This window comes from Fringilla coelebs, assembly GCF_963513975.1.
Source record: "Fringilla coelebs genome assembly, chromosome: 2".
Taxonomy (NCBI): domain Eukaryota; kingdom Metazoa; phylum Chordata; class Aves; order Passeriformes; family Fringillidae; genus Fringilla; species Fringilla coelebs.
The window spans coordinates 10,940,147-10,967,160 of NC_140029.1; the positions used below are offsets into that span (position 1 = coordinate 10,940,147).

The following is a 27,014-nucleotide window of genomic DNA, read 5'->3' on the forward strand; positions in this document are numbered from 1 at the left end:
CTAGTTTTTCATCATGTGGCCAACCCTTTCTTATTTGCAAGACAGGACACATGACTGCCAGTTATAACATTATGTGTGATATTTATATTAAAACGAATTTTTCAAAAGGGACAAAATACTATACCAAAATAGAAAGTTAACTATTCCTAATTAATGATACATAGCATATCAGCAGTTACTGTACACTTTCTGTATTAGCTTATGAAATTAATAAAGACAAAAAAGAATATGAATTTAACTTTTCCCAACAACAAAGATACTATTTGCCCCTTCAGCCTCTGATATCTCTAAATTATTGTACTGATTTGAAATTTGACATAGTACTAGCTCCTTCTAGTGGATTTTTCTAATATTCCTCCTAAATTCTTTCACAGAGAGACTTGGATATTGTTTTTTTCAATACTCCATTACTGCACTGCTGTAGCTATTTTACTTGTGTCCACATATGCAAACTGAAGAGGTGATGATGCATGGGAGAACTGAAGAAGTAAAATACAAGTGTCCCATAACAAGTAATGAAAGAACAAATTGTAGAAATTTAACATTAAGGAGTATAAAGTTTCTTCATTACTCTAAATTCAGGATGAACAACAGGCAAGATGTAAAAAACATTTTATATGCCGAAATCAGTTGCCATTCTTCCAACAGAAATATAGCAGAAGTGCTGGCTTCTTTATGATTTCTCCTCTGTCTAAACTTCATAGTTCTTTCGTTTGCCACGTCACATTTTACTGTGGTGACAGACCATGAATTAAGCAGTTGATTGGTCCAATAATGTAAATACTGTTCAGTGCCTGACCTGTAATTCCCTGGCCTTTAGTAAAGATCTTCCTGGATATTCCCTCCCCAGCCTGGGCTGCAGTCAGCTCCTCCAGTGCCTGGGCCAGCTGCAGGAACAGCTGTCCTGAGGTGGAAGCCCTGATCAGGCTGGGGAGAGTCTCCTGTAGTGCAAGAGAACAGAAGTTTCTTAATATTGCATGGAGTCCTGGACAGTTGTTACTACTTTTCTAGTGTTGTACAGATGGGCCATATCCTGTTTCTTTATTCTGGCCTAACTTTAATAGAAAATATCGAAATTTTGTTATGGTACTTTAGATCTTTCCATCTTTTATTTAAACAAATTGTTTTTAATTAATTATTTCCTACAGATGGAAAAGTCTTCTGAGGACTGAATGATGCATTGCAGATCAGTTATAATATTTGATCCTCTTTTTTTCTTTCTTGGGAATAAACCCTACATGTGTTTAAAAAGATTTTTCTTTTTTGATTCACGATTAAACTTTATTTTTAAGTTAAAAAGATAGATTTTTTTGACCGTCATAAAAAGTTTGGGGTTTTTATGAGTGGTTTTTTTTGTTTGTTTTTTGTTAATCTTTCATTGCTTATCTTTTCTGATGGATAAGGGTATTCAGCTGTTCTGTTTTTCAAGAGAAATTTTCCCTCATGAACAGTTTTCTCAAAGTTTGAGAATTGTCTTCCTCAACTGTTTTTTGTTTGGTTAGGTTTTGATTGTGGTTTTAGAAAATGATGGCAGCTTAGTTTTGGGGTTTATTTTTAAACATTCAGGAATGCTTAGTAGTTTCTCTCTGCTGCAGATTTGCCAATAAAATAATACTAAAGACTAACTCAGATTTTCTTACATGTTTTTCTCCATGATTTGATTAGAATTTCCAATTATAAAACCTAATTTTAATTCTGAAACCTATTTAATTGAGTTTTAAATTATTTTGTGGCACTGGTTAGGAAAGAGAAAAAAATCTCATAAAATATTAAGTACAACCCCATTTTTTGCACTTTACAGAATGTCTGTATATCCATGTGTCATTTTGAATGTGATGTATGCAGCAATCCAGCTCTCTCTTCTCCCATAACACATTTAGAGTAATGTCTAGAATATTGCTATAAAGAAAAATTAAAGGTCAGACTGAGCTTAGAACTGTTCAGTAATCTACACAAGGGAGTGAAATAGACAATGCTGGCAATGATTCGGGTATGAATATCCTGATTTCCCAAGGAGGTTCTTACGTTTTGTAATGCCCTGGTGAAAAAGGAGGTTTTGTACTTTATATTTACTTGTCTTGAAATTAACTGCTGTTACATCAGAGAGGTTTCTAGGGAGCAGCATGGTCAGCCTCCCATTCCCCCTGAGCCCAGGGAGAGCTGACAGTCAGTGTCAGGTAAGTGAATACTCCCTGGTTCAAACTTCCTGATTCATTCCAGCACTCCTCTAGTTCTGTGACTTAACTGAATTCCATTAAGGTGCTTCTGCTTTTCAGTCTCGCTGCATTGAGCTGCTCTCCAGTCGTGGCCTTGATGGAGATACATGTTCTCACTGAGATACATGTTCTTCTGAGGGAAATTGGAAAATCGCTGGATTTTTAGCAAGTAACTAAAAAAAAAAGGCTTTTGTCACATGCAAAATTAAAAGTATCAAGGTGGAGATGGCAAAGAAAAAGTCATATATATTTCCATTTTTGTCTACTTCATAAATTTATGCACTGTGCTTTTCTTTCAAGTTCTGATTCTACCTTTGCAGAATTTGTAATTCCCAAAGGTGAAGTCATCATTGTCATCATTGCTGTTGTTATTATTAATGATAAATTATTCATCTGCATTCAAATGATGTTTCTCCTGTTTCTTTCAGGAGGTACTTTAGAAAGCTTTTACCTTCTGCATCATGTAAAGATTCTTCAGACTTTTTATTTACCCATGCCATGCATAAAATTATTTTACATGAACATTATTATTCTCTCTAATCCATAAGTACAGTATTGTATTGCATTGGGGTGTTGGATTGGATAGAGCTCATGCAATTCAAACTTGGCATAATTTTATAAGATAATAAACTACAGTAACTGCTACAGTATGATGACCATTTAGAATTTTAGTCTGTAATTATTCTGCTTTGGTTAAAAGTTTGAACTGCTAACTTATTTTGATGCTTTAAGTGCATTGGAAATGGGTTATAAGTGGCAGTGAAATGGTAATGATACATAAAATAATCTTTCACAAATCACTCTATACTTGAGGAAGGAAAAATTTAAGCAAGTGTCTTGAAAACTTCATAGCTGAAAGTTTTCTTTAAGACCTGAACTATCATTTAGTAGTAAAAATATTCATTGCTATTTGATTTTGAGGGATAAAGTTTGCTTAACCTTCTTTAAATGTGTCTTTCAAGCTGAAGAGGCAGTTCAGATGTGTGTGAGAATTTATTGTTTTAATAAGTAGCATGCAAGCAATTTCTTTTCTTTTTTTCAAACCATCCATTTCCTCCAGTAATTATTTTTTATTTAAATCAAGATCAAAAGGACAAAGCAGCCTGTGAAATGAATGTGTATGAGATAATGTCCTCTACTCTGTAGGTGATTTTGTCCTCTTCCTCAGTGGTAAAAATGAATATTTTTATGGATGAAGAAAAAACCCACCTAAAAAATAATTGTGTCTTTAAAATATATTTACTGTTCCAAAAGCTCCTGTAGAACTGGAGAAGGGCTTCCCTGGAAGTGTTCAAAGCCAGGTTGGATGGGGTTTGAGCAGCCTGATCTAGTGGGTGTCCCTGCCCATGGTGGGGGTTGGAACTGGATGATCTTCAAGGTTCCTTCCAACCCAAACCACACTGTGATTCTATTATTCCCTTCTTTTTCTTTCAAGAGCTTTATAACAAAGAGAATTGGAAGACTTAAATCACTTGCATAACATTGATCAAATATTACACAAGATTGCTTATGAGGCTTTCTGCTAGAAACTGTAGGATAAGGAAATCACAGCTTTTATTAATAAAGACCTATGAATGAATTGGTTCAAGTATTCGTATTACAACATAAGTAAAACAAAGTTTTGAAAACATCAGCCTGCTGAAGAGATTTTTATTGGAAATACATGAAGTTCAATCTTGTTAATTTATTTCAGGTAATAAGTCTTTACTGAAATGGTCCCATAGATCATATTTATTGTCTTTCATGATGGTGTGATGAACAGTGAGATTTGTTATGACTGCAGGAGAAACACATTGCAACCTATCCAGTGTGATTTGAATGTTGTTGAGATAATTATATTCTCATTTAATTTCTGATTTGGGAAAATATTTTTGATTGAAAAATCTGGTCACAAAAACCAAGGAAGCAGTGAGGAAAAACAAAGTATTTTACTTACTTGGAAAGCTATTTTCACATGTTTAGATAGTTCTGCTTATTAGAAATAAATCCTAACTATTTGAACATTCTGTTTCCACATGTATGGAATTTCTCTAAAAGAAATATATAAGTGCAAATGTATTTGCCTGTCAGTTCGCAGGGTTTACAATGTCAGTCACACCAAAATGCATTTCCTACAAGTGGAAGGGATGAATGCAAAAACATTTTCCCCCTCTGGGATGGGAACTGTATTCTGATATTTCACAATAACACTTTTGTGATTTCCCTTTGTGATATTTTGTTACTGTTCTGCCATGGACCTAGTTTTGCTATATCTAAACTAGGCCCATGTTGAAGACATACTAGATCTTTCTCATTGCCAATTCTTTTTTGATAATACAGCAGGATCCATATTAATGATCTTTGCTTATAGGGTGGACTTTAGTCCATAAATATTAGTATCACAAAGCAAATTTTAAGATAACAAGAAACAGGTCTTGAATGTGGGTTTATGTTATTAGCATGGGGAATTTAGAGACACATATTGCCCACAGAGAGCCCATAAATGAGTTAGATTATGTAGACAGTTATAACTGGGTAAAGTGAGTCTCACTGTGGGAGCTTGACTGAATTCTCACCATTGCCATCATGTGCTGCTAAAATAATAAAGGCTCTTCAGTGCCATCCTAAAAGTTAATCTGCTTCCTTGTGGATGAAAATGCTGACACACTGTCTATCTTAAAGGATCAAAAAGTATTTCATTATTGCTAATCTGTAGTAATCTGGAAAAGTGAAATGGGAAAACTATGGTTATTCTCAACAGTGCTTTCTAGAGTTCATATTTATTAACTAAATTGTAAACTTGGATTAAATCTGCATCTGTCATCCCATCTGAACTTCTATTTAGTCCATCCAGTAGTAGGAAACATAACTCATTACAATTGAATAAAATGTTTGTAGTGTTTGGATGGTTCTAAAATTTTTATTATTATTGCCAAAGTTACAGGATTAGAGTTTGATGCAATTTGGTGGAGTTTGCTATAGCAGTTTTCATCTGTTCTGAGGTACTCTTCAGTACTACAATAAATAGCTGCTCTTTTACTTAAATGCTTGAAGTTATACATTAGTCATAAGATTTGTTTTTCATTTAAAGGGAAAGCTTACTTAGAGAAGTCAAACATTACATCACAACACTAAACTCCGTTTCATATTACTAAATAAAACTGCAGTTATGAGTTATATAGTTCTTTAATGTGTCTGAGCTGCTCAAATTATATCTCCATTTGTTTGGAGTGAAGAGTTTAAATGTATGTTCTATTGTAAAGTAGAAGTTGTTTGGATAAAATGAGTCAAAGACAATACAAATTTCACTAAGGAAAGAAAATATTTAAAATGTTACTGGATGAGATGGAAAATTTTTTGGTTTGTATTTCCAAGAATACATTGCTAATTCTGTGTACAAAAATACCTCACAAGGGAAGAAAATCTTTTCTTTCCTGCCACCAAGTTCTATGTTTTGTAAATCCCCAGATATATGTGATAAATCACATCAGGCAAGTCTCTTATGTGGAAAGTTTGCCATTCTTCACAAGAGAGATTGTCCTGATTTTGGGAAGTTTTTATGATATCTGACTGTAAATATATTTTTTTTTTCATGTAGCATTCTGTTGATCAAGTAAAAAATTAGATTAAAATCTGATGTACAATCTGCCAAGCACTGCTGTATGATATAAACAAGGTTGCATTTAAAAATTTTAACTGTGTTGTTTGTCAAAACTACTTTTTGGACAGATTTATTATTTTTCTGTACATTTCTTTGTGAAACACCAGAGAATATTGAGGAGGATACAAGAGATACAAATGGGTGCATTTTTTTTTAGCTTTTATATTCTTCATTATTATGAACAAGTTGGAAATGTTTCCGTTCCAACCAGCCATGCTATTTGTCTACACATTTTTTAGTGAGTATAGAGGCAACTGTTGTTGATGGCAGAGGGAATCTATCTGCTAATGAGTTGCTTATGTGTGTGCCAGATGTCTATTTGCAGTAGCTGTAATATTGACACAATAAGCACAGTTCAATAAAATTCAACTTTATTGTAGAAGGAAGATTAATTTTCTAAGCTTTTAACAGATGTCTTAAATGGAACATTTTGCTTGAGCAGAAACATTGAACACATAAACATAGTTCTTAAGACATTTCTGAAATTAGATTGTAGGTTAAGTACAATGGTTTGTCTGTTGGTCTCTGAACACATGTATTTAAAATAGTTGTGTTGGCCATATAAGTTGTTTTCTGACCTATAATAACGGGGTCAAATGACACACAACTCATAAAATGGTGGAGGTATCTCAAACGTTAGAAGGAGTGTGTTGATTTTTCAAATTTTTTCAAAACAATTTTTTGCTTCCAAAATTATTTTTTATAGTTCTGATAAACACAGGGCCTGTTGCAATATCTTGCAAAACAGCTGTAGACTTCAATAAGGCTTGGTCTTTTACCAAGTGTCTTCCGTCAGTAAACCGAATAGTGAAGTGAAAAATTGTTTTATTTCCTTCCTTCCTTCCTTCTTTTATTTCCTTCCCTTTTTTTTCCACATTGAATCTAGTTTTTGACAGTTTGCCTCCTGCACACTACAAGGAGACAATGAACACTATACTTACGTGGATGCAGCAGTCAGAAACTAAACTCTCCATGCCTCAGGTTGCAATTGCTGAATATGAAATCATGGAGCAGAGACTCAGGGAGTTCAAGGTGAGTGATTAAGCTGTGGGCAAAAATGTCTTAAATGAGAAGTTTAGAAGAACAGAGCTCTAGTTTGGTACATGAATCTGCTGAAGCCTGTGGATCTTCAGCAAATAATGCTTAATTTGGTTTTAGGCCAGGGCTTCAGGATATGGTGGTTGCTTGCTTATATTGATTCCCAAAATTAAGGAATTTAAAATGGTATTTACCACTGAAAACAATTTTATAACTATAATTATAAATATAAATTATAAATAAAATTCTAATTTTATAAGCTATTGAAAATATTAAGGAAAAGCCCTTGTTTTTCCCCATGGTGTACGAAATACTCCTTTGATGAGAGTTCTGGTAGTAAAACATAGATTTAGGTAATTTCATTTTCCAGTGCTGACATGAAAACAATTCTGATTTGCAAAATCCAGCACAGCCTTTTGACAGGTTTCCTGTCAAATTTACAAGTAGACAAATGTGGAACAAATTTTGCCAGTGGCTACAAACCTTCCCTGTATCTCAATGTCTGACAGAGTTTCTACTCTCAGAGGGCTAGTGAACATATTGTTTGATGCATATTCAGAAATGAAATGTAGAATATATAAAAAAAATAGATTAAGTAAATTTGGGCTGAGAATTGCAAAAGTTTTTGAGAAGTTATAAAAAATGTTGTATCACAGAATCAGTTCTCTAAGTTTATTCTTTTTCTCCATGTTCTGGTTCTTTTCTCTGGTTCTTTTGAAAGTGTCATTATCAGGGCCATAGCAAATTCCTATCTCAAATTAATGAAACGTATCACATTTCATCTATTAACACAGTATAACAAGTATATCACATCTATTAACAAGTCTATCTATCACATCTATTAACAAGTATAAATACCTCTGGTTATATTCTCAGTTCAACTAAAAAAACCTTCTATGTTGTATGAGAAAAACGATTCCAAATTGCTCAGTAAATTGTGTCATTGCACATTTTACCAAAGGTGACCTCTATGTGTTGCCTGTGTTTGGGAAATGAAGAGAATTGCCTGGCACATGAATTCTGCTTGCTTGTTATTTACAGGCTCTACAAAGTTCTCTGCAAGAGCAGCAGAAAGGCCTGACCTATCTCAGCACGACTGTGGAAGAGCTGTCCAGGAAAGCCCCTGCAGAGGTCAGCCAGAGCCACCGCTCCGAGGTGGAGGTGGTCCTTGGCCGCTGGAAGAAGCTCTCGGCACAGCTGGCAGAACATTGCCAGAAGCTGGAGGAGCGCCTGACCAAACTCCAGCGATTCCAGGTTCATCACACTTTTTCTGCCTCTGCTTATAGCTGGTGGATTGTTGCTGTGGTACTAAGGCAGCACACATTTAGGTGCTTACAGGAATAAACACCAAAGTGAGATATCAAAACATGACAAAAAATGTGTTTAAATGTCTACTCGATTTTAATGAATACAAGATTTTACTTTGAATTCTGATTTTGTGGCTGTTTCTGATTATGCTGTTTCATTAGCAAAAAGCTCAAATTTCATTAAAAATTGGAAATAATGTTCCTCTATTTCTTTTTCAATGTAGCTGAAGCACTTATTCATGCATCTGAAGTAGCTGTACCATATTGACTTTAATGAATTCACTTACATAATTAAAGTCACCTGTAATACAGTAGTATCTTGTCGACAGTTTCCAGAAAGCAGAAGTATATTTCAGGTATTTAGAATGGCAGCATTGGAACCTCACCTGGGTGTGTGTAGGGCTGCTTCTCACATTTTGTAGGGCTGTTTCTCACTTTTTTCCTCTCATCTGACATTTTTGCCCTTTCTTGACTACATTGCCACTGAGCATCACTAGCTCACCACAGTAACAGCCATGTCCATTCCACAGCTGGAACTGTCTGTGTTCAGCACAGAACAGCCCCTGTCCTCTCCTCACAGATGCCACCCTACTCCCTAAACAGTGACACATAAAAAAAGCAGAGCACTTTGCTTAAGAAATTCAAGCTTTTTTTTTTCCTCCCCTCTGCCTCCCATCTTCACTCCCACCCCTTCACCAAATTTAGAGCTTTTCCCACTGGTCTTAAAAGCATCATGACCATGCTCATGAAAAACATTCAAAGCAGCGTGAGCTGTTGATGCACACAAATTTTAGCCCTCATATTTATTGCTGAAAGCCCTCTGGTACACATTTAATATAAAAGTTGTCTTTTGAGCTTGTTGAATGACTTCTCATCCAGATTATTGTTTTTTGCTGCTGTAATTTATGGAATGCATCAGTATGGGATATGATGAAATCAGTGTTCATAAACAAAATGTATTTACAATCTCATTAAAAATGTGAGTCATACATTTGATCTTCATTGGTAGCAGGAGAATAATCTCTTTTTAAGAAAATCCCATCAGATAAATATTTTACCACATTAATGAATAAAAGTATTCTTGTAAAGGTATTAAAGTTTCATCATAAAATATGATTCTGTACTATTTTTACTGTTGGATAATGGAATGCACAGTAGATATTTCAGCAGTGTTTTGGTAATTGCCATTCTGGAGTATACTGATAATTTTTGTATGATTATTTTATTAATTCAGTTCATTTTCCAGGCTAGCTTGGGTTTTTTTAAGTATATCAATCACATTAAGGAAATGTTCCCCTTGGTTACTTGTCTCATAATAGTTACTAAGGCATATTTGTACACTTTTTAGGACACAGTCTCTATTCTAGCATCCTTTTTTGTGCTTTAATTTAGCTCTGCATTCAGCATGTAATATCAATGTGCATTTCATTGGTGATGAAAATAGTTTGATGAAAAAATACTTTATAATTTACTTCTAAAGTTTTTGCCATATATGTGTTTTATTTAAATATGTGCATTTGATTATCAAAGATAGCATTTTAAGGTAATTTTAGGTGGTATTTTTTAAATCTCATTCTGATTTTCAAGTTATTAGATTACCTTCGAAATGTTGCCTGGACTGATAACATTCCCTCTTTTCAAGTATTTGATGTTAAGATTTGTTTACTAACTGCAAGAGTTAAATAAAGGCTATGGAAATAATATTCCTATATAATGCTAGTAACAGTAACTGAGAGACTGAAATGACTCATTAACTCATTATATGATTTTAGTTTCTGAAGTGCATCTCTTTCAGTTACATTGTTTTTTTTCATTCTGAATAGTAAGGGTGTTTTTTCTGTGCTGTGTTCTGGTAGAAAAATAGTGACTAGAGCATATAAGTTCCAAAAGGAGTCCAAAGTTTAAATGAAAGCACAGAACACTTGATGGGTGAGCCTGAATTAAATGCCAAGTATGAGTAATCTGAAGCCATAGAGGGAACCAATGAAAAAGCATGCAGTATCTAAACACAAATGATATCTAGAAGGCATAAATTTTAGAGCCATAAGGTTGTCTGCTCATAGACACATTAAACTTTGTCAGAAATGGTCAAAGTGCAGGTTAAAGTGTGGATGATAAACCCAGGTAAAATTGGTTTTACTTGTTTGCTGTGTTTGTATTTTCAGACATTTCAATAATGTTGAAATTGCATTGCAATGCGTTTTAGTTGTAGTGTCAGGATGAATTACACTCTTGCCAGTCAGGTTTTGTGTGATGCAATGAAATGTCTTTTTAATACACAGAATGACATTAGAACACTGAAGAAGTGGATGGCTGAAGTGGATGTTTTTCTGAAAGAAGAGTGGCCTGCCCTTGGAGACTCAGAAGCACTGGAAAAACAACTTGAGCAATGCACAGTGAGTATTACCTGCCTGCTTGGCAGTTATTCAACTCTTCTCTGTGAACTGAGTTTATACAGAAGTTACACAAATGATTACTGTTCCTCAAAAAAAAAAAAAATCATGTAGTAAGGGGATTGCAGTGTATTTGGACCTTTTGCATGTCCTGGATTTGAAGGAAAATTCAGTTAAAACAAAGAAAATTTAATACCAGAAGAAGGCAGATATTAAAGTGACTTTTTTTTTTTTAATACAGGAAATAGTATGTAACTACCCACTAAAGTCAACTGTTTATTTACTTTGTTGAGTTTATTAGTGTTGCATTTTTTCTTTTCTCTATCTGTATAATCTGTGCCAAAAAATCTTTTTTCTGTATCTGTTACTTGTGTGATTTACAAACTTTTCTGATTGTACAAGAAGAACTTTCAGGCATTGTGAGTTATATCCATTCTTTTTTCAATAAACTTACAAGTTCCAGGATGCTATCCCAGCAGAGTTTTAAAGCATCATGAAGTATTGGTACTTCCATCACAGGGTTTACAAATTCTTCCTGTCCCAACAGAGTGTCTAAGTGCAATGAATTTTGTGATCCATGATGGCCCCTGTCTATATGCTCAGTGGAATTTACAAGTTCTGTAAATTTTCTGGCAGGATGTGTAAATACTATGAAATAATACATACACAGTGATCATACGGGATTGCAAGTTCTCTCAAACTTTCTCTTAGTCATTATTTAAATAAGAATTACAATTATTTTTCTCCATTGTAATGGAATGTTCTTTCAGAAATGTGAATAAAAGATCTAGGTATTGCTCATGTCTTCAGTCAACAGCAGGGAAGCATTTTAGGAGATATATGTACACATTATTATATATGTATGTATATATTTATAGTGCATACATAACATTTAAAAATTACATTATTTTATTTGGTACACAACAGCTTGCCACATTACAGCTGCTCATTCCTTTTCAATTTCCTTTCATAGATAAGTCTGTTGATTGTGCTCTGGAGATCTGGACCCCAGACAAGTCAGAATCTCATGCAAACATATTTTCACGTGGGGATACCATGTCTGAAACTTTGTGTGAATTCTGCTTGCCTAAACTTCTGCTCTTCCTTTAGGCTTTAGTAAATGATATCCAGACAATCCAGCCCAGTTTGAACAGTGTTAATGAGACTGGGAAGAAAATGAAGAGTGAAGCAGAGCCAGAATTTGCTTCCAGAATAGAATCAGAGCTAAAGGATCTCAATGCTCAGTGGGACCACATTTGCCAACAGGTACCAAGTCTCTTGCTGTGACTGGTTCTTTTTAAATTAATGACCAGAGTTTTCATTGGCAGATTTTGTCCTTCTATATGTATGCAGATAAAACTGAATTTAGATATATTAATTCAACAATCATTTTGCAGAGTATAATTTAGCCTGTAGCAGTATATGTAAATAATATTTACTTTCAATAACATATCTTACTATTTTTATAACAAAGATATATACTAATATATTATGTCTAACAGCAGTATGATTGATGGCTTCTGCAAAAGTAGATTTCTTAAGGTGTTTAGGCATTTGCCAAAGAAATCAAGTTCTGTACTTAGTTTTATGTTTTCTTGTACATTGTTCAAATTGCATTTCATTACTCTGGATAAAAAAAGACATTAAAGTAGTGAAGGGTTCATACTTGAATAACTCAGAATTAAGAGTACGTGCACATATGCATGTGTATAATTTAGTCTCCAGTAGTCACACAGATTTGAGACAATGGGACATAACAGGAAAGGACAGTTCTTTTATTTTAGTTAAAGGCATTATAAATAAATTAACAGAGTAAGGAAGCTAAAAATTACTCTTATTTCACTGATGGCATTTGGATCCTTATTCTTTATGACAGTTCAAATAAATTTTTTTTCATGTTATATTACCTTTAAGTTTTTCCTACTTGCGCTTTTCTCTTGTGTACCTTTTAAATGTTTATTTTTGTAAAAGTGTTACCTTTTAATGAGGTATAATATTTTCTAAAATTTTTATTATTCACTTTACATGTGAATAATAGTCTCTCTATATTTTTTGATAAACATAAAAAAAAAGTTTATCTTTGAAATCTGTAAGACATTTTATTTTTCCAGTTTTGTAGCCTTTCCCCTTTCACTACCATGAAATATTTAATTCCTTTTTTTTTTTAATATATATTAATAAGCTGGATACCTTTGCACTTCTCTCACAGAAATGTCAATTATTACCTTACAAGTATAGAAGTCTGTCACAGCTCTTTTCTGACTTCCCTGAAAATCTGTCTGTAATAATCTCATTCAACACAATGCACAAATTATTCTGTGTCAGTGGGCATTTCTAACTCAACTTCTTCAGCAACAGCTATTAAAATAGGTGAATAGTAAATACAAAACTTAGTTTGGTTTGTGGAGGTTTCTTGAGAAGATTTGGAAAAGTCAGCTTGGGTTGATATACATGCAGTTAATATGACCGTGAGAGCTGACAATTGGCAGCTGTTGTTCAGATACTCTTTTCAGGTGACAGGAGACTACCTTCTCTTCTGGTGCTGGGACTGAGGAAGAGATAATTTTGCAGAGCCACATACAATTCTGCTTTTATACTTGCTGCTTGTTGCTCTATTTTTTCTACAAATGTAAAACAACATTTATGTAGAGCAATATTTATGTTTAACAGCCAGTCCTCAAGAATGAGTAACAAACCAATAAATGTCAGAAATTAAGGCCAAATACTAAGAAAATTTCTCCTGATATTACTGAAAATAATGTTTACTGAAGCAGCACCACAGAGCAGAATATTGGAGCAACAAGCTCTGCAAGCCCAATTCTGAGAAATGGCTCCAGTACAACATACTATTTTTGATGCAAACTTCTTAATACTGTTGGAAGATGGTAAATGCACAATCAGGGACAGTTTTGATAGGTTAATGCACAATGAATAAAATCAGAGAATGGTTTGGGATGGAAGTGATCTAAATTATTATCTACTTCTAATTCCGTACCTGAGCTGGATAATACAATTATATGACCCCCACTTAGAGACTGGCAGATGATTTAAGGGTTGTGTTTTTCTCTTTAAGATAAATAGTTTCTTCCTCTAAGAGGTTGGACTTTTTTCCTTACCTATTTTTAGGGTATTCCCATTTCTGAGATATTCTTAAATGACTTAACCAACAGAAGATAGATATGCGTATTGCTTTATTCTCTAGTGAGTTGCATTTGAACCAATTAGAAGTTCATCTGAATTTATAGCTCAAAAGCTTTTGGTTTCATCCTTGAATGTGCTTTCAAAATCTCCTGTGGTTATTCTTTCTACATTTCACAGAAGCTAATCCCTGGGAGATGTTCTTTTCACAGTTGTTTTCTGATCACCTCAGCATATGGTGTAGATTCCCGTTCTAGTATCATTACAGCACTCATTCTGCAGGGCCATGTTTTGCTAAAAAAAGATGTATACAAATGTAGTACTGTTTTGATTGTTTGTTATTATTATCTACGTAATTACTAGTTAACATCTGCCTAATAACAACCATTTTATTATTGTAGGATTTAATTTGATTCTTTTCAGGCGAAAACATTTTCAAGTTTGTACCGTAGCTTTGCTTCAAGTACTGTGTAATCTTTACTTTCTTCAAGGCCTATGCTAAGAAGGCTGCCTTAAAAGGTGGTTTGGATAAGACTGTGAGTCTCAGAAAGGATTTGTCAGAGATGCACGAGTGGATAACACAAGCTGAGGAAGAATATCTGGAAAGAGATTTTGAGTATAAAACACCTGATGAGTTACAGAAAGCTGTTGAGGAACTGAAGGTAAAAGATAAACTAATTCCTTGAGCTGTGTTCAAACTCATTTTTGAAGCTCTCATTGTAAAGAAAGCCTGCTCTTTCTTTTAGGAAAATTCCTTTTCAGATCTAGGTGGTTTGAATTAATTTCTATTTGGAATGTGCTAGAAGATATTTGATATTCTTCAACACCACATTGCTTTTTTTTTTCTTTAATTTGCTTTATTGGATACTGATTTGGATGTAGCTTCAGCATTCTTTTAATTAAGGAATAATTCCTGAAATGTGGGTGTTAGCAGCAGTAGAGTGAAATCAGTTTTATGTCTTCTCTTTGCATTAGAATGAGCAGAAAATAAATAGGACATGAGAATGCATCTTGGTGTGTGCTGTGTATGAATATTGTGTCTCTAATATAGGAATATAGAAAAAGTATGCTTTGATCTCAATTAATAATGTTTCCTTCGTGTGGGATGAGCATGGCCTTTGGACAAAACAATTAATTTGTGAAACATGCTTAAATACACTCTTGCTAAGCCATTGGATGTGGGCTTGATTCTTATTTCAAAGATGAATTGTTTGGCTTGTGCTATTCAGGAAGCCAGATTATGACCTGATTTTCATCATGTTGATGATATCAATGAATCAATAGATCAGCTTTAACAATCTATTGAACACTTTGTTTTCAAACTGTTCATTTTCTGTGTTTTTTCCCATTTGAGAGTTTGAGAGTTTCAGACCATGCAATTGATGACCTCTTTACCGACACAAATAGTTTGCATCCAGTCAGAATACACATAATATAAGGAAATTTATGGAACAACTCAATTGTAAATGAGACAAATATCAAAAGTAAATATCTTTTTTAAGATACAGTTCTCTTTTGGTAACTAAATAAAAAACCTCAATTTTATACAGTACACTGCATATTAAAACAGATAAAAGGCACAGTTCTATATACAATCACCATTCTAGATTCCTAGTAGATATTCTGCACTCAGATGAAGTACAGGTGTGTTCAGACTGTGGCACCTTGACCTAGGAAATAACCAGATCATTTGTAATGATGTCACAACAGAGAAAATCTGGATCAGAATTCTGTGTTCATTCTACAGCCCATTTCTTCCCACAGCTAGAGAAAAGGAAAGTCAAGAGCAACCTTGTAAGCTTCCTCTAGCAATGGCAGCCTGATCACAGTTATTCTGGTTAATGGACTTCCAGACCCAGAGAGGGGAAAAAAATATTGTCAGGAAAATGGTTTTGATTTGATGTTTTCTGGGCAGGGAGTTCTCATTGTGAAGGCCTGTAGGCACTGATGGCACTTTTTATAGCATCACTGTTTCCAGTTGTGATATGATTCCAGTCATAGACACCAGAAAGCACTCAGAGGAAACAGCACTAGGTATGAAAATATTTTTCATGAGACCACATAACAAGGGAAGGAGGAGAAAACGTGTGGGATATACAATAGAGAAGAAATATTTTCTGACTTTCTTTTTAAATTCAAGACAGTGATAACGCCAAGAAGTATCTTCTTTTTTTTTTTTTTTGGCCATTCTTGTGATTTTGCCATTTAATCTGGATATATGAATTTATAACACAATAGTTCAGTTTATTTTTGGTCACTTGTGGTTCATAAGTTTTGATGCACTTCTGGGAGGGAAAAAAAAGTACTGAAAGCTTCCATTAGTCTGAGAGCTCCAGAACACCAGATGGTTGTGAGATGTTAAATTGTATTATGTATTAGCAACAAAATGAAACTAAAGTTTTTTGGATGCATTCAAGATTTTTTTCAGAAAGTCTGGGAACTAAATGTCACCTGTTGTTTTGTTTTGTTGTATTGTTGTTTGTGGTTTTTTCTGCATCTAGAATTCTGTCAGAGCATTCTGATAGTTGCTAGAAATAACTTCCCTTCTTAAATCAGCATTACAGCTTGTCTTTTTTTTCTTTTCCAGAGAGCAAAGGAGGAAGCCCTGCAGAAAGAAGTGAAAGTGAAGCTTATTACAGATTCTGTGAATAACTTTATAGCAAAGGCTCCACCTGCAGCTCATGAGGCTTTGAAAAAGGAGCTTGATGTTCTAATTACCAGCTACCAGCAACTCTGCAGCAGGCTGAATGGAAAGTGGAAGACTTTGGAGGTTTGATATCTTGTCAGTCTTGTATTTATAGACCTTCTAACTGCAAGAAGCAAGGTGGAGAGCACAGCTGTATTATAGTAGAATTGTGGGTAGCCCAAGGCTATCCTTGCTTTATGAGCCATACACCAAACACCCCGTGTTATGAGCTACACACAAAGTTATTTTGAGATCATATCTACTGGAGAGTTGTACTGCAAGAGAAGACTGACACACAGCTCTTAGGTCAGAGACAGCAATGGCTGCTCAAGCTTCTTATCCCTTCTGAGATCAAGCCAGGAATCTGGCTTTGTAACAGCCCTGTGATCTGTTCATCAGCTCCTCTAGGCTTCTCTCTTCCATGGCTAATGGTTTTGATTGAATGGCCCTGGAGCTGGGCAGGTGGTGTTATCTCAGCATGGGAACAGCACTTGCTCTGTTGGCAAACTGAATATTTCCCATGCATTTTGGGTTGACCCTGCCATTTTGGCCAACTCCATTGCAGATTCTTGCCATGGGACTATGTTTTTGTTATACACTAGTGACAATGAATTAGGTATCTTCTTTTGTTGTTAATGTAGCAAGAGCTAAATTTTATTTTGTTTGTAATTTGGAAGAGCTAACCTCATACAGGACAATAATTTATCTTGTCTAAATTTCACTGTGGAAAATTAGGTGTGTAGCCTAAACTGGTAGTCTGCATTTACCCTGATCATTGATGATGTGTTGGTGCATGTTAATATCCCTATATAACCCTCATTTGATGTGAGCAAAGTTTGGTGAGATGAATGGCACTCTGGGAAGCTTGATCTGCCAAGAGTGTAATGCATTTCAATAACATTATTTTAACTATTTTTTAACTAACAAAAAAAAAAAAAAAGGAAAAAATATTATTTATGGAACATTTAAATGTTTTTTTTGTATATAAACTGCCATTTTTATCTGCTTATTTAAGTATCTTCAGGCGCTGTATAAACAAAATATTTGACAATAGTTTAATTTCAGGAGAATAAGAACATTTCACAAGATTATATTTAGTACTCTAGCACTTAAAAGGTCTATAAATTGCACTAAATGAGGTTTAGAATTAATTTCCATGGAGATTTTAGTCTGAATTCTTAAAAGATGGCGTTTTATGAACCTGTGATTTAAGCAATTAAAATAAAATATATAAGGAATCTAAGTGCGTTTTTATAATAGGGACACAAATTTCTAACATGGGTTTTTAAAAAATCTACTCACTTTTATATTTATATAAGGAAACTTTACAGAAAACATATAAAGTGGATAACACATGAAAATGAAGATTCGAGTTGTGTTGTGTAGGAGAGTTCACTTTTTCATGTTATTTTCTGTGGTTTTGCTCTGTTTAATCAAAGTGATGGTTTACTTTTGTTTTATATTAATTTGGATCAGATGAATGCTGGCATATAATTTCATATGGCCCCATAAGCTTCAGATATCAAACATGTTGCGTTGGGGAAGAGGCATGAATGTTTTCAATATTTTAATGAGTGAAAATTTTCTGTGCAATTTTCGATCTAAATAAACCTTTTCTCCATCAGGAGGTGTGGGCATGTTGGCAAGAATTATTGTCATACTTGGATGCAGAAAATAAATGGTTGAATGAGATTGAACTGAAACTCAAAGCAACTGAAAATGTTCAGGGAGGTGCAGAAGAAATTTCTGAGTCTTTAGATGTAAGTGCTGACTTAAATAATAACCCTGTCATATGTGTTGATAAATTGTAAATTTCATGTCATTCTAAACAAACTGTGAACTCACATTACAAGTGAACAAGGTGCAGAATATTTCAAAAGTCCTAATTTCTTACTAGAGTTAACAAATGAGGTTTTGAATTCAGATCCAGATAAATCAAACAATAATTAAGTGCCTTGTGCTGGGTTTCATATGCAGTTTTGGTAATGCTAAAAAAAACATTCTTAAAAAAAACCAAAACCCTCACTTCAGCCAGTCAAAAAAATGTTGAAGGCTTCAGAGAGGAAAGGTTTTCATCATAACTTTGTTTATTATTCTTTAATTTTTATTCACAGTGCCTTTAATATTAGTAGAAATTAAATTAATTCTTGTAGTGCATAAAAATACAAAATGCTGCATTGATAATCCGTTTTTGCTGGTGAATTTCATCCATTTAGATACTCAAGCAGTATTTTTATATTAAGGTACAAGTACTCTCACTGAACTCCTTAGGCATAGTCCAGATCTTTTAAATTAAGCATCAAATTTATTGCTATATGAAAAATCCTTGTGCTTCATAATACATAGTACAGAACATTAGCTGTCAAGGCATGAAACATAAGTAATTAATCTTTTTTTCTCTACTTTTATTGTATTTGAAATGTGAAATTTCTTTCTTATATTTTTAAGGCAAATTGGGATTGCTTTGTAGAACCTTATTTACAAAAAGAAAAAATAAACTACTTTTTTTGACTTTTTTCAGTCTTTGGAACGTTTGATGAGACATCCAGAAGATAATCGCAACCAGATTCGTGAACTGGCTCAAACTTTGACAGATGGTGGGATCATGGATGAACTGATCAATGAAAAACTTGAGAGGTTCAACAGTCGGTGGGAAGAACTTCAGCAGGAGGTATATTTAGTGATCATCCTGCTAAGTAGAGGGCAGTCTAACACCATTGAAAAAATAAAAGAGTTATTTTGTTGGTACAGTTCCTAAACAGGTCACAGTTCCTAAACAAACACAATTATACAGTAGAAGTGTTTTCATGGGTGTGGTGGGTTAACTCCAGTAGGCAGCAAAGCACCACTAGACTCCACATCTCCTGGTGCTTTAGTGGAGATTAAAGAAAAGGAAAAAGTGAGAAAACTCATAGATTGAGATTAGGATGATTTTATAAGCGAAAGAAGAAAGGAGGGGTAAAAGTAGGTGACATAGAAGAAATTACCTTCAGGAGACTAATGTTCAACCAGTCCCATGCAATAACAATTTTGGAAACACTTTTACCCACCTCTTTTTGTTGTTGAGCATGGCCCTGTGTGGTGCTCAGGTCAGCTGTGTCCTTTCAAACCCCAGCCTGCTTGCTGGAAGGGGCAGAGTGAAAAGGAAAAGACCTGGGTGCTCTGGAAGCCCTGCTCAGCAATGGCTGGAACATCCCTGGGTTATGAGTGCTGTTTTGGCCACCAATACATACCACTGAACCATACAGGCTGCTGAGAAGAAAATTAACTCAGTCCCAGCCAAAACCAGTAAAATGGGCAACCCCAAAACCTCGAAATTGCAGTGACCTTTTAGTGGATTTAATCTTTAATTGCATATTTTAGATGTTTTCTCTGACAAAAGTCTTAGTGAGAAGCAAATTATTTTAAAACTAACAATGAGTAATATCTGTTATAGATAAATTTTTTATTAAACAATAAATAAGTCTATTTGAATAAATGAAAGTGTTAAAAAGACACTTCAGTATAGAAATGTGTAACACAAGGAGTCCAACGTAGCAATATGCTATAAATATGAGGCAAATATCAGCTCAGTACTTTGGTGAAGATCAGAAAGAATTATTAGGGAAAGACCTAGCAAAGGATGCAGACAGCCCCTTTATGACTGTAACCAGAGCAGGCTAGAAGATAAGCTACAAATACTGTCAAAAATTACACAATTACAATGATAGAAATGATGCACAAGTGCAGATTTTGGAAAGCAGCTATATTAGAAGCATGAAAATCCACCATGAAAAAGAAAAAAAATTTTGTTCCTTTCCTGGTACTAGAAATGTACTTGTTTTTGAAAACAGTGGTAGTAAAACCATTGCAATAAAAATTATAAGAGGGTCCTCGGCTCTTCTGAGAATAAACTTGAAGGATGGAGAGGGAAGGAGCCTGGTGGTACTTCTGATGTAGTGCAGACATTCACATAATTCTATATAGCTGGACAGTCTGAAAAGTAAATATAAATTTCTGTGTACCTTCTCTTTTTGTAGCCCTTATTTTTTTTTTATCATCTCACTTCTATTTGAAAGAAGATACACTCTCTGGAATTCTGCTTCTTGGTATTTGTTATTTTTTTACTGACTGGTAAACTAGGAATATACAGAAGGCTTCCAGGGTGTGAAAACAGCAATTTTAAATAGTCTTTTTGAGTGACAGTTGAATACTATTCAGTCATCATTCATAGCTATTAAATCAAAATTCATAAGGATGCAGAGATTTTGTTGTCAAAAGCACATAATGAAGATGTTTTGTGAAATTCTGGAAAGAATTTGGATGAGTATATAGGCAAAATATATTAGAAATGTATTCACTGCTCTCCAATTTCTTTCAAAGATAGAAAAAAATTGGGGTGGAAATCTTCTTTAAAAGCTTCTTTGAAAGCTTGATCAGATATTGAGTAGTTAAATACTAATGGTGAGATCTGAATCTGAAGTGGAAAAACATGCTTTTTTCTTCATAGGTTCCTGATACTGAATTTTCTGTGCTGTTTGTGTAGTTGCTTGAAATTCAAGCAGCATTCTCCTTGTATAAAAATATATTGCAAGCACATAACACAAATCAGCTCATGTTCAAGGTCACTTCTTCAGACAGGCTAATTGGCAGTCCTAAAGTGGTGATGTTACTTGATTTTATTTGAATAATTTTGCAGGTAATTACCAAGACAATAAGCTCATGTGGGCAGAAACTGATATGTGAAATATTTATTCATTACTAATAGAGCAACCAAACCAACCCACTTCTGTATGAATGATGCTGCCAGACAATGCATCTTTGCTAGTGAGATGGAGATTCATTTTTAAAGGCAGATAATGGCTTCATGTTTGTGTGCCTTATCTTCTTTAGTTAACAAAGAGTGAGTGTGTTTTGTTTGCTTTTGAACATTTGGGGCTGACTCATAGCAAGGTATACCCTGTCCTTACTTTTCAAGGACTGATTTGCTTGCAATTCTATATATGGGATTTAAGACACACTGAAGAATTTGAAGCTAATATTGCAAGCAACAATCAATGTTTTAAGTGATTTACATCCTGTCCAGCAAGCTTCAGAAATGTCAATCAGATATTCTTGAGACTGTTCTTGCAAAAAACTGTCCAAAACATTATTGTTCACATGGGCTTTACACTAGACTCAATTATTATTATTGGGTTCTGTTTCTTAATTCATTTTAGGGCTCCCCTGAATATTATCTCTGGTTTCTTTCAAAGAGCACCCATTCATCATTTGGCATAATTTTTCTGTTTTACTCTCCTCTCCAGAGGAGAAAGAATATTTCATGCCCCATGTCCACATAATTGCTTTGAAGGCTGCTAAGAAGGCTGCTTTTACAAGTTCTGAGGCATTATCTACTGGCAGTGATAACCTAAAGATATAGAAAATTCTTCTTTGGTATAGTTTGCTGTTTTGGAATTCAGTTGATCAAAGTTGAATCTCACTGAATGGCTGGGAGGTAAAATATTTGTAGCCATTTACTTAATAAGCACACTGTGTAATACTCCAAGAACTTGCAGAAAATTTACTTCTAGGTTGGAGGGTATTAAAAATTCATGGGTCCTAAAAAAAATGTTTTGAATGAAAAAAAAAAAAAAGTGTTCCTAATTAAACTCTAAGCACAAATATAAATCCACTCAGAGATTAAGTGGAGATTAACGTGTTTGGAGTTTGATGCAAGGGGTACAGAGGTGTTGTGATATCTCTCAGTCACAACCATTATATCACCAAGTCAGGCTAAACTTTAAAGTAATTTAAACAAGTTAGGAAGGAATTTTAAAGATTCCTAACTTTTAAACTTTTCCTGTGGCAACATTTCTCAATAACACAAGAGTATAACTGAGACAAAAAAAAACACCCAACAAGCTAAGATATCTGCCTTTCTTAAGATTCCTTTCCATGAGCTGTAACTTATAATAATTAATTTATTTCTGCATTTTAAATAAATGTACCTTATAGTAAATGTGCTATAATTTTCAAAATATTTTCTTCTGTTATTCTTCAACAGCCCAACTACTGAGTACTGCCTCAACAATATTATTTGTTTTTAACCTTAAAACTCTAACTGATATCTTAGAAACTGCATGTGTGACTGATGTCCTTATATAAATGAAATGTTTTATTTAAGGAAAAAAGTGGCATAATCCTTAAACATAACATTATAAAATTCAACATTAAAGAATTAACTATGGTCCTTTCCATTAATTCTGCATTTTATATGGATAATATGCAGTGTTGCTATTTCCTGCATTTAGCCTGGACCTTTGTAAACTGTAAATCAGTTTATGCAGGACATCATATCATAAAAATGTTATGTTTATCATCAAAGCCCTAAAAATCTATAAAAACCCTGTAGAGACTGAAATTAAAAAAAAAAATTCCATATTTTTTTAATTTCTCTTTTATTCTGCTAACAGCAGATTTTTTTTTCAATTAATTAGTTTTCCTTGACAGCTGTCAACATTTTGCCGGCTCAGAAATCGTTAAACTCTTGTTTATTTTCCTGAGATTTTCTATTTAGCTATAACCTGTCAACCACTTCTCTTTAAAGCCCAAAGCCTTCAGCTGTATTGACTATGATCTGATAGCAAAGCTGGAACTTTTTTATGTTCTCAGACCCATTTAACGCGGTGTTAAGCTATCTATCTTTTTTTCACAATGGAATAAAAAATCCATAATATTTGAGAAAACAAATAAACAGATTGAACCAGCCAGAACATCATAAATTAAAATATTTTTATATTATAAATATTTAAAATTTCAGCTAACAACTCTCAATGTCTTTAAAATATAGGCTAGCTGAGAGATGTGAGTTGGAAGGACAAATTTGAAGCTCAGGTCCACAGATGTAAGTGTGCAGCAGAACTACTCCTTTTGGAAAGCATTCTAATGCTTGTGCCCACCAACAACTCTTTTCTACTGAAAGAGAAGAAGGTGGCTTCTCAAAATTGTGGCATTCCCCTTGACTGAATTTATTCAATATTCTGCAATGCCAGTGGTAGTACCGGGTACCTACTTAGTGAAAAAGATTAGATCTTTGAATCAACTGTTGTGTACTGGAGAAATATGCTACATGACAGGTATATCATACCTTCTATGATACCAGATTACTGGACAGATTTTCAATCCATTTGTTGTGGGAATCCAATAAGGTCAGGTATGAGCTTGACTTTAGATGAACATGAAAGGCAGGGTCAGTTTCCAGTAAGCAATACAGACAAAAAAAATAGAAGTTGCATCCACTGAGAAAATCACCACAAGTCTGAAGGTACTATTTCCCAAAATTCAGCTGTGTGTCTCCTTTCCCATTGCCAAAATAATTCCTCTCTTCTACTGCTGCATTCATGTCTTGGTCTGATATCATCCATTCATTCACTTAAACCATTCACAGCTTTGGAAAAAGATGTACTTTCATCTCGTTTGGAAGAGGCATAACGTCACACAGGTTCTCAGGCTGTAATCAAATTCCCTCTGAGGACAATGAAAGGGGAATTTTTTGTCTTTGTGTGTGTGTTGTGTGCACATAAACACATCACAGGCATGAATGTATATTTGTCTGACTTTATATTGCTTGAAATGCGAATGTAGAAATTCAGTTAGACTCAGGTGAGAATTGCTTTTAATTTTTTCTTAAGCTTATCTGCTATTTAATAATATTTTAGCATATCTGATTTATTTGATAATATTTTTTAGTGCAGACACTAATTTGGATGACTCATAAGAATGAAACCTTATAGGAGTCTTACTTTAAATGGTGAGCTTCTCTGCACACAAGGGCACTGCAGCCCTCAGGAGGAATGGATTCTGCAGTGTGTTAGTCCTAACAGTGAACCACAGAGATCAAGAAAAGCAGGGAAGTTCTTCCATGGTTCTTCCATGCTTCCAGGAGGATGACCATACCCATTAGGTGCAGAAAGCTACTTATCCTGTTTCTGATCTAATGCGTCTTTCAATCCACCCCATAGTGACACAGATGGATTTATAGCGAGTCTGTGTCCTGTCCAGGCTTGCAAATCAGTAGTAAGGAGTGTCAAGGTAAATGGAAGCAGTGGTTTTTAAACTCACTGCTTTGAACAGGCTGAGAAGGTTTTTATGTTAAAATCTCAAATCAGATGAAGATAAAAGTCATTTAAGTAGCAAGCCTTAATGCTGCAGTAGGGTAATCATGCCTTGGTGGTTTAGGTGCTCCCGTGAACACTGACAGCATGAGTCTGATATGCAAAGCTGCTCAGTTCCAGAGAAGGTTCCTGGAACTTGCAGTGATACAAGATTATCTGATCAGTTGTTTTGAAATAGCACAAAGCAGCTTACAAAAGCAAATATAGAAAATACTGGTTGGATTCCTATCCTGTAACTAAGTCAAACAGCTAGCAAGAATGCTCACAAGAAATCATCTTCTTCATTTGTTATACGCAGAGTTCTGTGAGAATCTGAGCTCTGTGAAGAAGGTGCAGCTATATCAAATATTCTCACTGAATTGCTGAGAGATATTTTTGTTCAAGGCTAGAGTGTTGTAATGGGTATGAAATCAAATTAAAGTATAGCTGGCTTACCAGAGAGAAAAAGTGTGATTTGACTTGAAAAATGGCAGGATACCTAGAAATGTTATTTAAAGGGTGCTTGTTTTCACCTTTGATTCATGTCAAATTAAGTTAGTCACCTTATTCTGTGGGCAGCATTATGGCTGGGCTTGTCCACAGAAAAGCTGTACTGTATTTGAAGTTGTTGATAATTATTGTGTGCTTTGTATAAAGCAGAAACTCTGCTAGGCAGTAGCTGGGGTCCAACTAAAATATGAGTCTGTGGGTAGACACAATGACAGATGGAAAAATGTACCAGGTTATTTGTTACCCGATAAATGCCTTATTAAAGGGTTGCAAATAATATTTAAAGTTGACTCGTTTATGAGAAGTGTTTAATATATGTGTCTTCTAAGGACAACTTGGATGGAGAATTTATTGTCCTGATTTGTTAAACCATAAACTGAGCTCCTTTGAAAGGAAAACATCCTTCTCCAAAAAATGATTGTGTAAAAAACCATGGTGGCACTGCTGGTGGAGTAGAAGCAAGATTCAACTTCTAAATTTTTTTTCCCACAGGAGGAAGGAAGTAGGCATTGCCTCTTTCAAACAGCTATTTATGCTTCATATAAGAGAAATCCAGCTCAACAGAGTCTTTATCCCTCTCACTTACTGAGGTGGATTGCTTTGGATAGGATTGTGATGACAGTAACCCTATTCTCAGTAAACAAAGTCTCTTGAATTATATAACAAGATCAGCAGGACCTCTCTGCCTCAGAAAGAAAGACAGCACTGGCAGGATGGTTTGCTTGTGCAGCTTTGCCATCTTGCACTCTGAATAGAAATCCTCAGTTTACATTTTGGATTTATTTTTGGGGATCCTTTGCTTTTTAGAGTTTGTCTGTGCAATCTGAGTGTTGTTTCTTAAGGAGAAAACTGAATGGGTGGCAAAAAGATGCGCAATTTATCCTACAAAAAGGTGGATGGGCACAAGTCAGGACTCCTGTGTCTGATTCTTTTCCTGAACTTTTTGGGGGAAAAACCAAGGTGTGGAAAAAAATGTACTATATGCACTGTTACTGTGAATGCTGATAACATTGTCATTGTTCCTAGGCCGTGAGAAGACAGAAAAGTCTTGAGCAGAGCATTCAGTCTGCCCAGGAGACTGACAAAACCCTGCGCCTGATCCAGGAGTCTCTGGCTGCTATTGACAAACAGTTAGCAGCCTACACTGCAGACAGGGTGGATGCAGCACAGGTCCCTCAGGAAGCACTGGTAAGTCAGACACGGGTTGAGCTTACATGTTTACTAGTTTTCTTAATTAACCAGAGTGTTTGGTTGCCCTCAGCCTCTCATTAAAGAGGATTTGCAACGTGATCAACATGAAAGTGCAAGCAAATTTTGTGTGGGATTACTTTGAGAAGTTTAAGCTACTCTTCTAGAAAAGTCATATTTTCCTTCTGATTTATATTATACACCAGTCCAAAAGATGTAAAGGATCGTAAATGTCATGGAAGAATATGTAGCTATTTTAAAAAGGCAAGGATAAACAACATAGTTTTTTTGAATCCAGCTCCCTTCCTAGAAAAAGGAAACTCATCATCCTCACTGCTCTTAGATAACTCTTTTGCAAAGTTGATTTTATGGTTTATTAATAAATTATTGAAACATAGACAACATTGATAATTGTTTTGTAATGTGCACATCAATGTACTTATATTTTAATTTTTACAGCTCATATAAGTTCAATAGAAAACGCTTTTCCCAATCTTTACACATGGTTTATTTAGCCTTTGAAATAAAAATGTACATCTAATTATCATTTTTGCTCTTTCTTTCTTTCTTCTGTAAGGTCTGTTTTACTGCAGCATTAAGAGGGTAAGAATATGATTGAAATAAAACCAAACATGTCTGCAATAAAACTATCAACAGTGTTATATACCTCAATTCCTCTGTTAATTCCATCTAAATTTAGGCAGCCAGATTATGAAAGTAAACAGGGAAAAAAAGCTACAGAGGAGTTAAATAAGAGCATTTTTATAATGACTTCAGAAGAAAT

The 27,014-nt window shown here is 34.6% G+C and overlaps 1 protein-coding gene across 5 annotated transcripts in view; it reads left to right on the top strand.

Annotated features, from left to right (window-relative positions):
- The window catches only part of DMD (dystrophin), a 972,793-nt gene that overhangs the window by 319,402 nt on the left and 626,377 nt on the right, over positions 1-27,014 (top strand). For all 5 annotated transcript variants that reach the window (XM_084201221.1, XM_084201219.1, XM_084201223.1 and 2 more), the window contains exons 21-29: positions 6,743-6,888; positions 7,936-8,148; positions 10,484-10,597; positions 11,705-11,860; positions 14,224-14,394; positions 16,320-16,502; positions 18,044-18,178; positions 18,940-19,089; positions 26,069-26,230. In XM_084201221.1, coding sequence (XP_084057347.1) covers positions 6,743-6,888; positions 7,936-8,148; positions 10,484-10,597; positions 11,705-11,860; positions 14,224-14,394; positions 16,320-16,502; positions 18,044-18,178; positions 18,940-19,089; positions 26,069-26,230 — 1,430 coding nt within the window. The remainder of the gene's footprint in view (positions 1-6,742; positions 6,889-7,935; positions 8,149-10,483; positions 10,598-11,704; positions 11,861-14,223; positions 14,395-16,319; positions 16,503-18,043; positions 18,179-18,939; positions 19,090-26,068; positions 26,231-27,014) is intronic.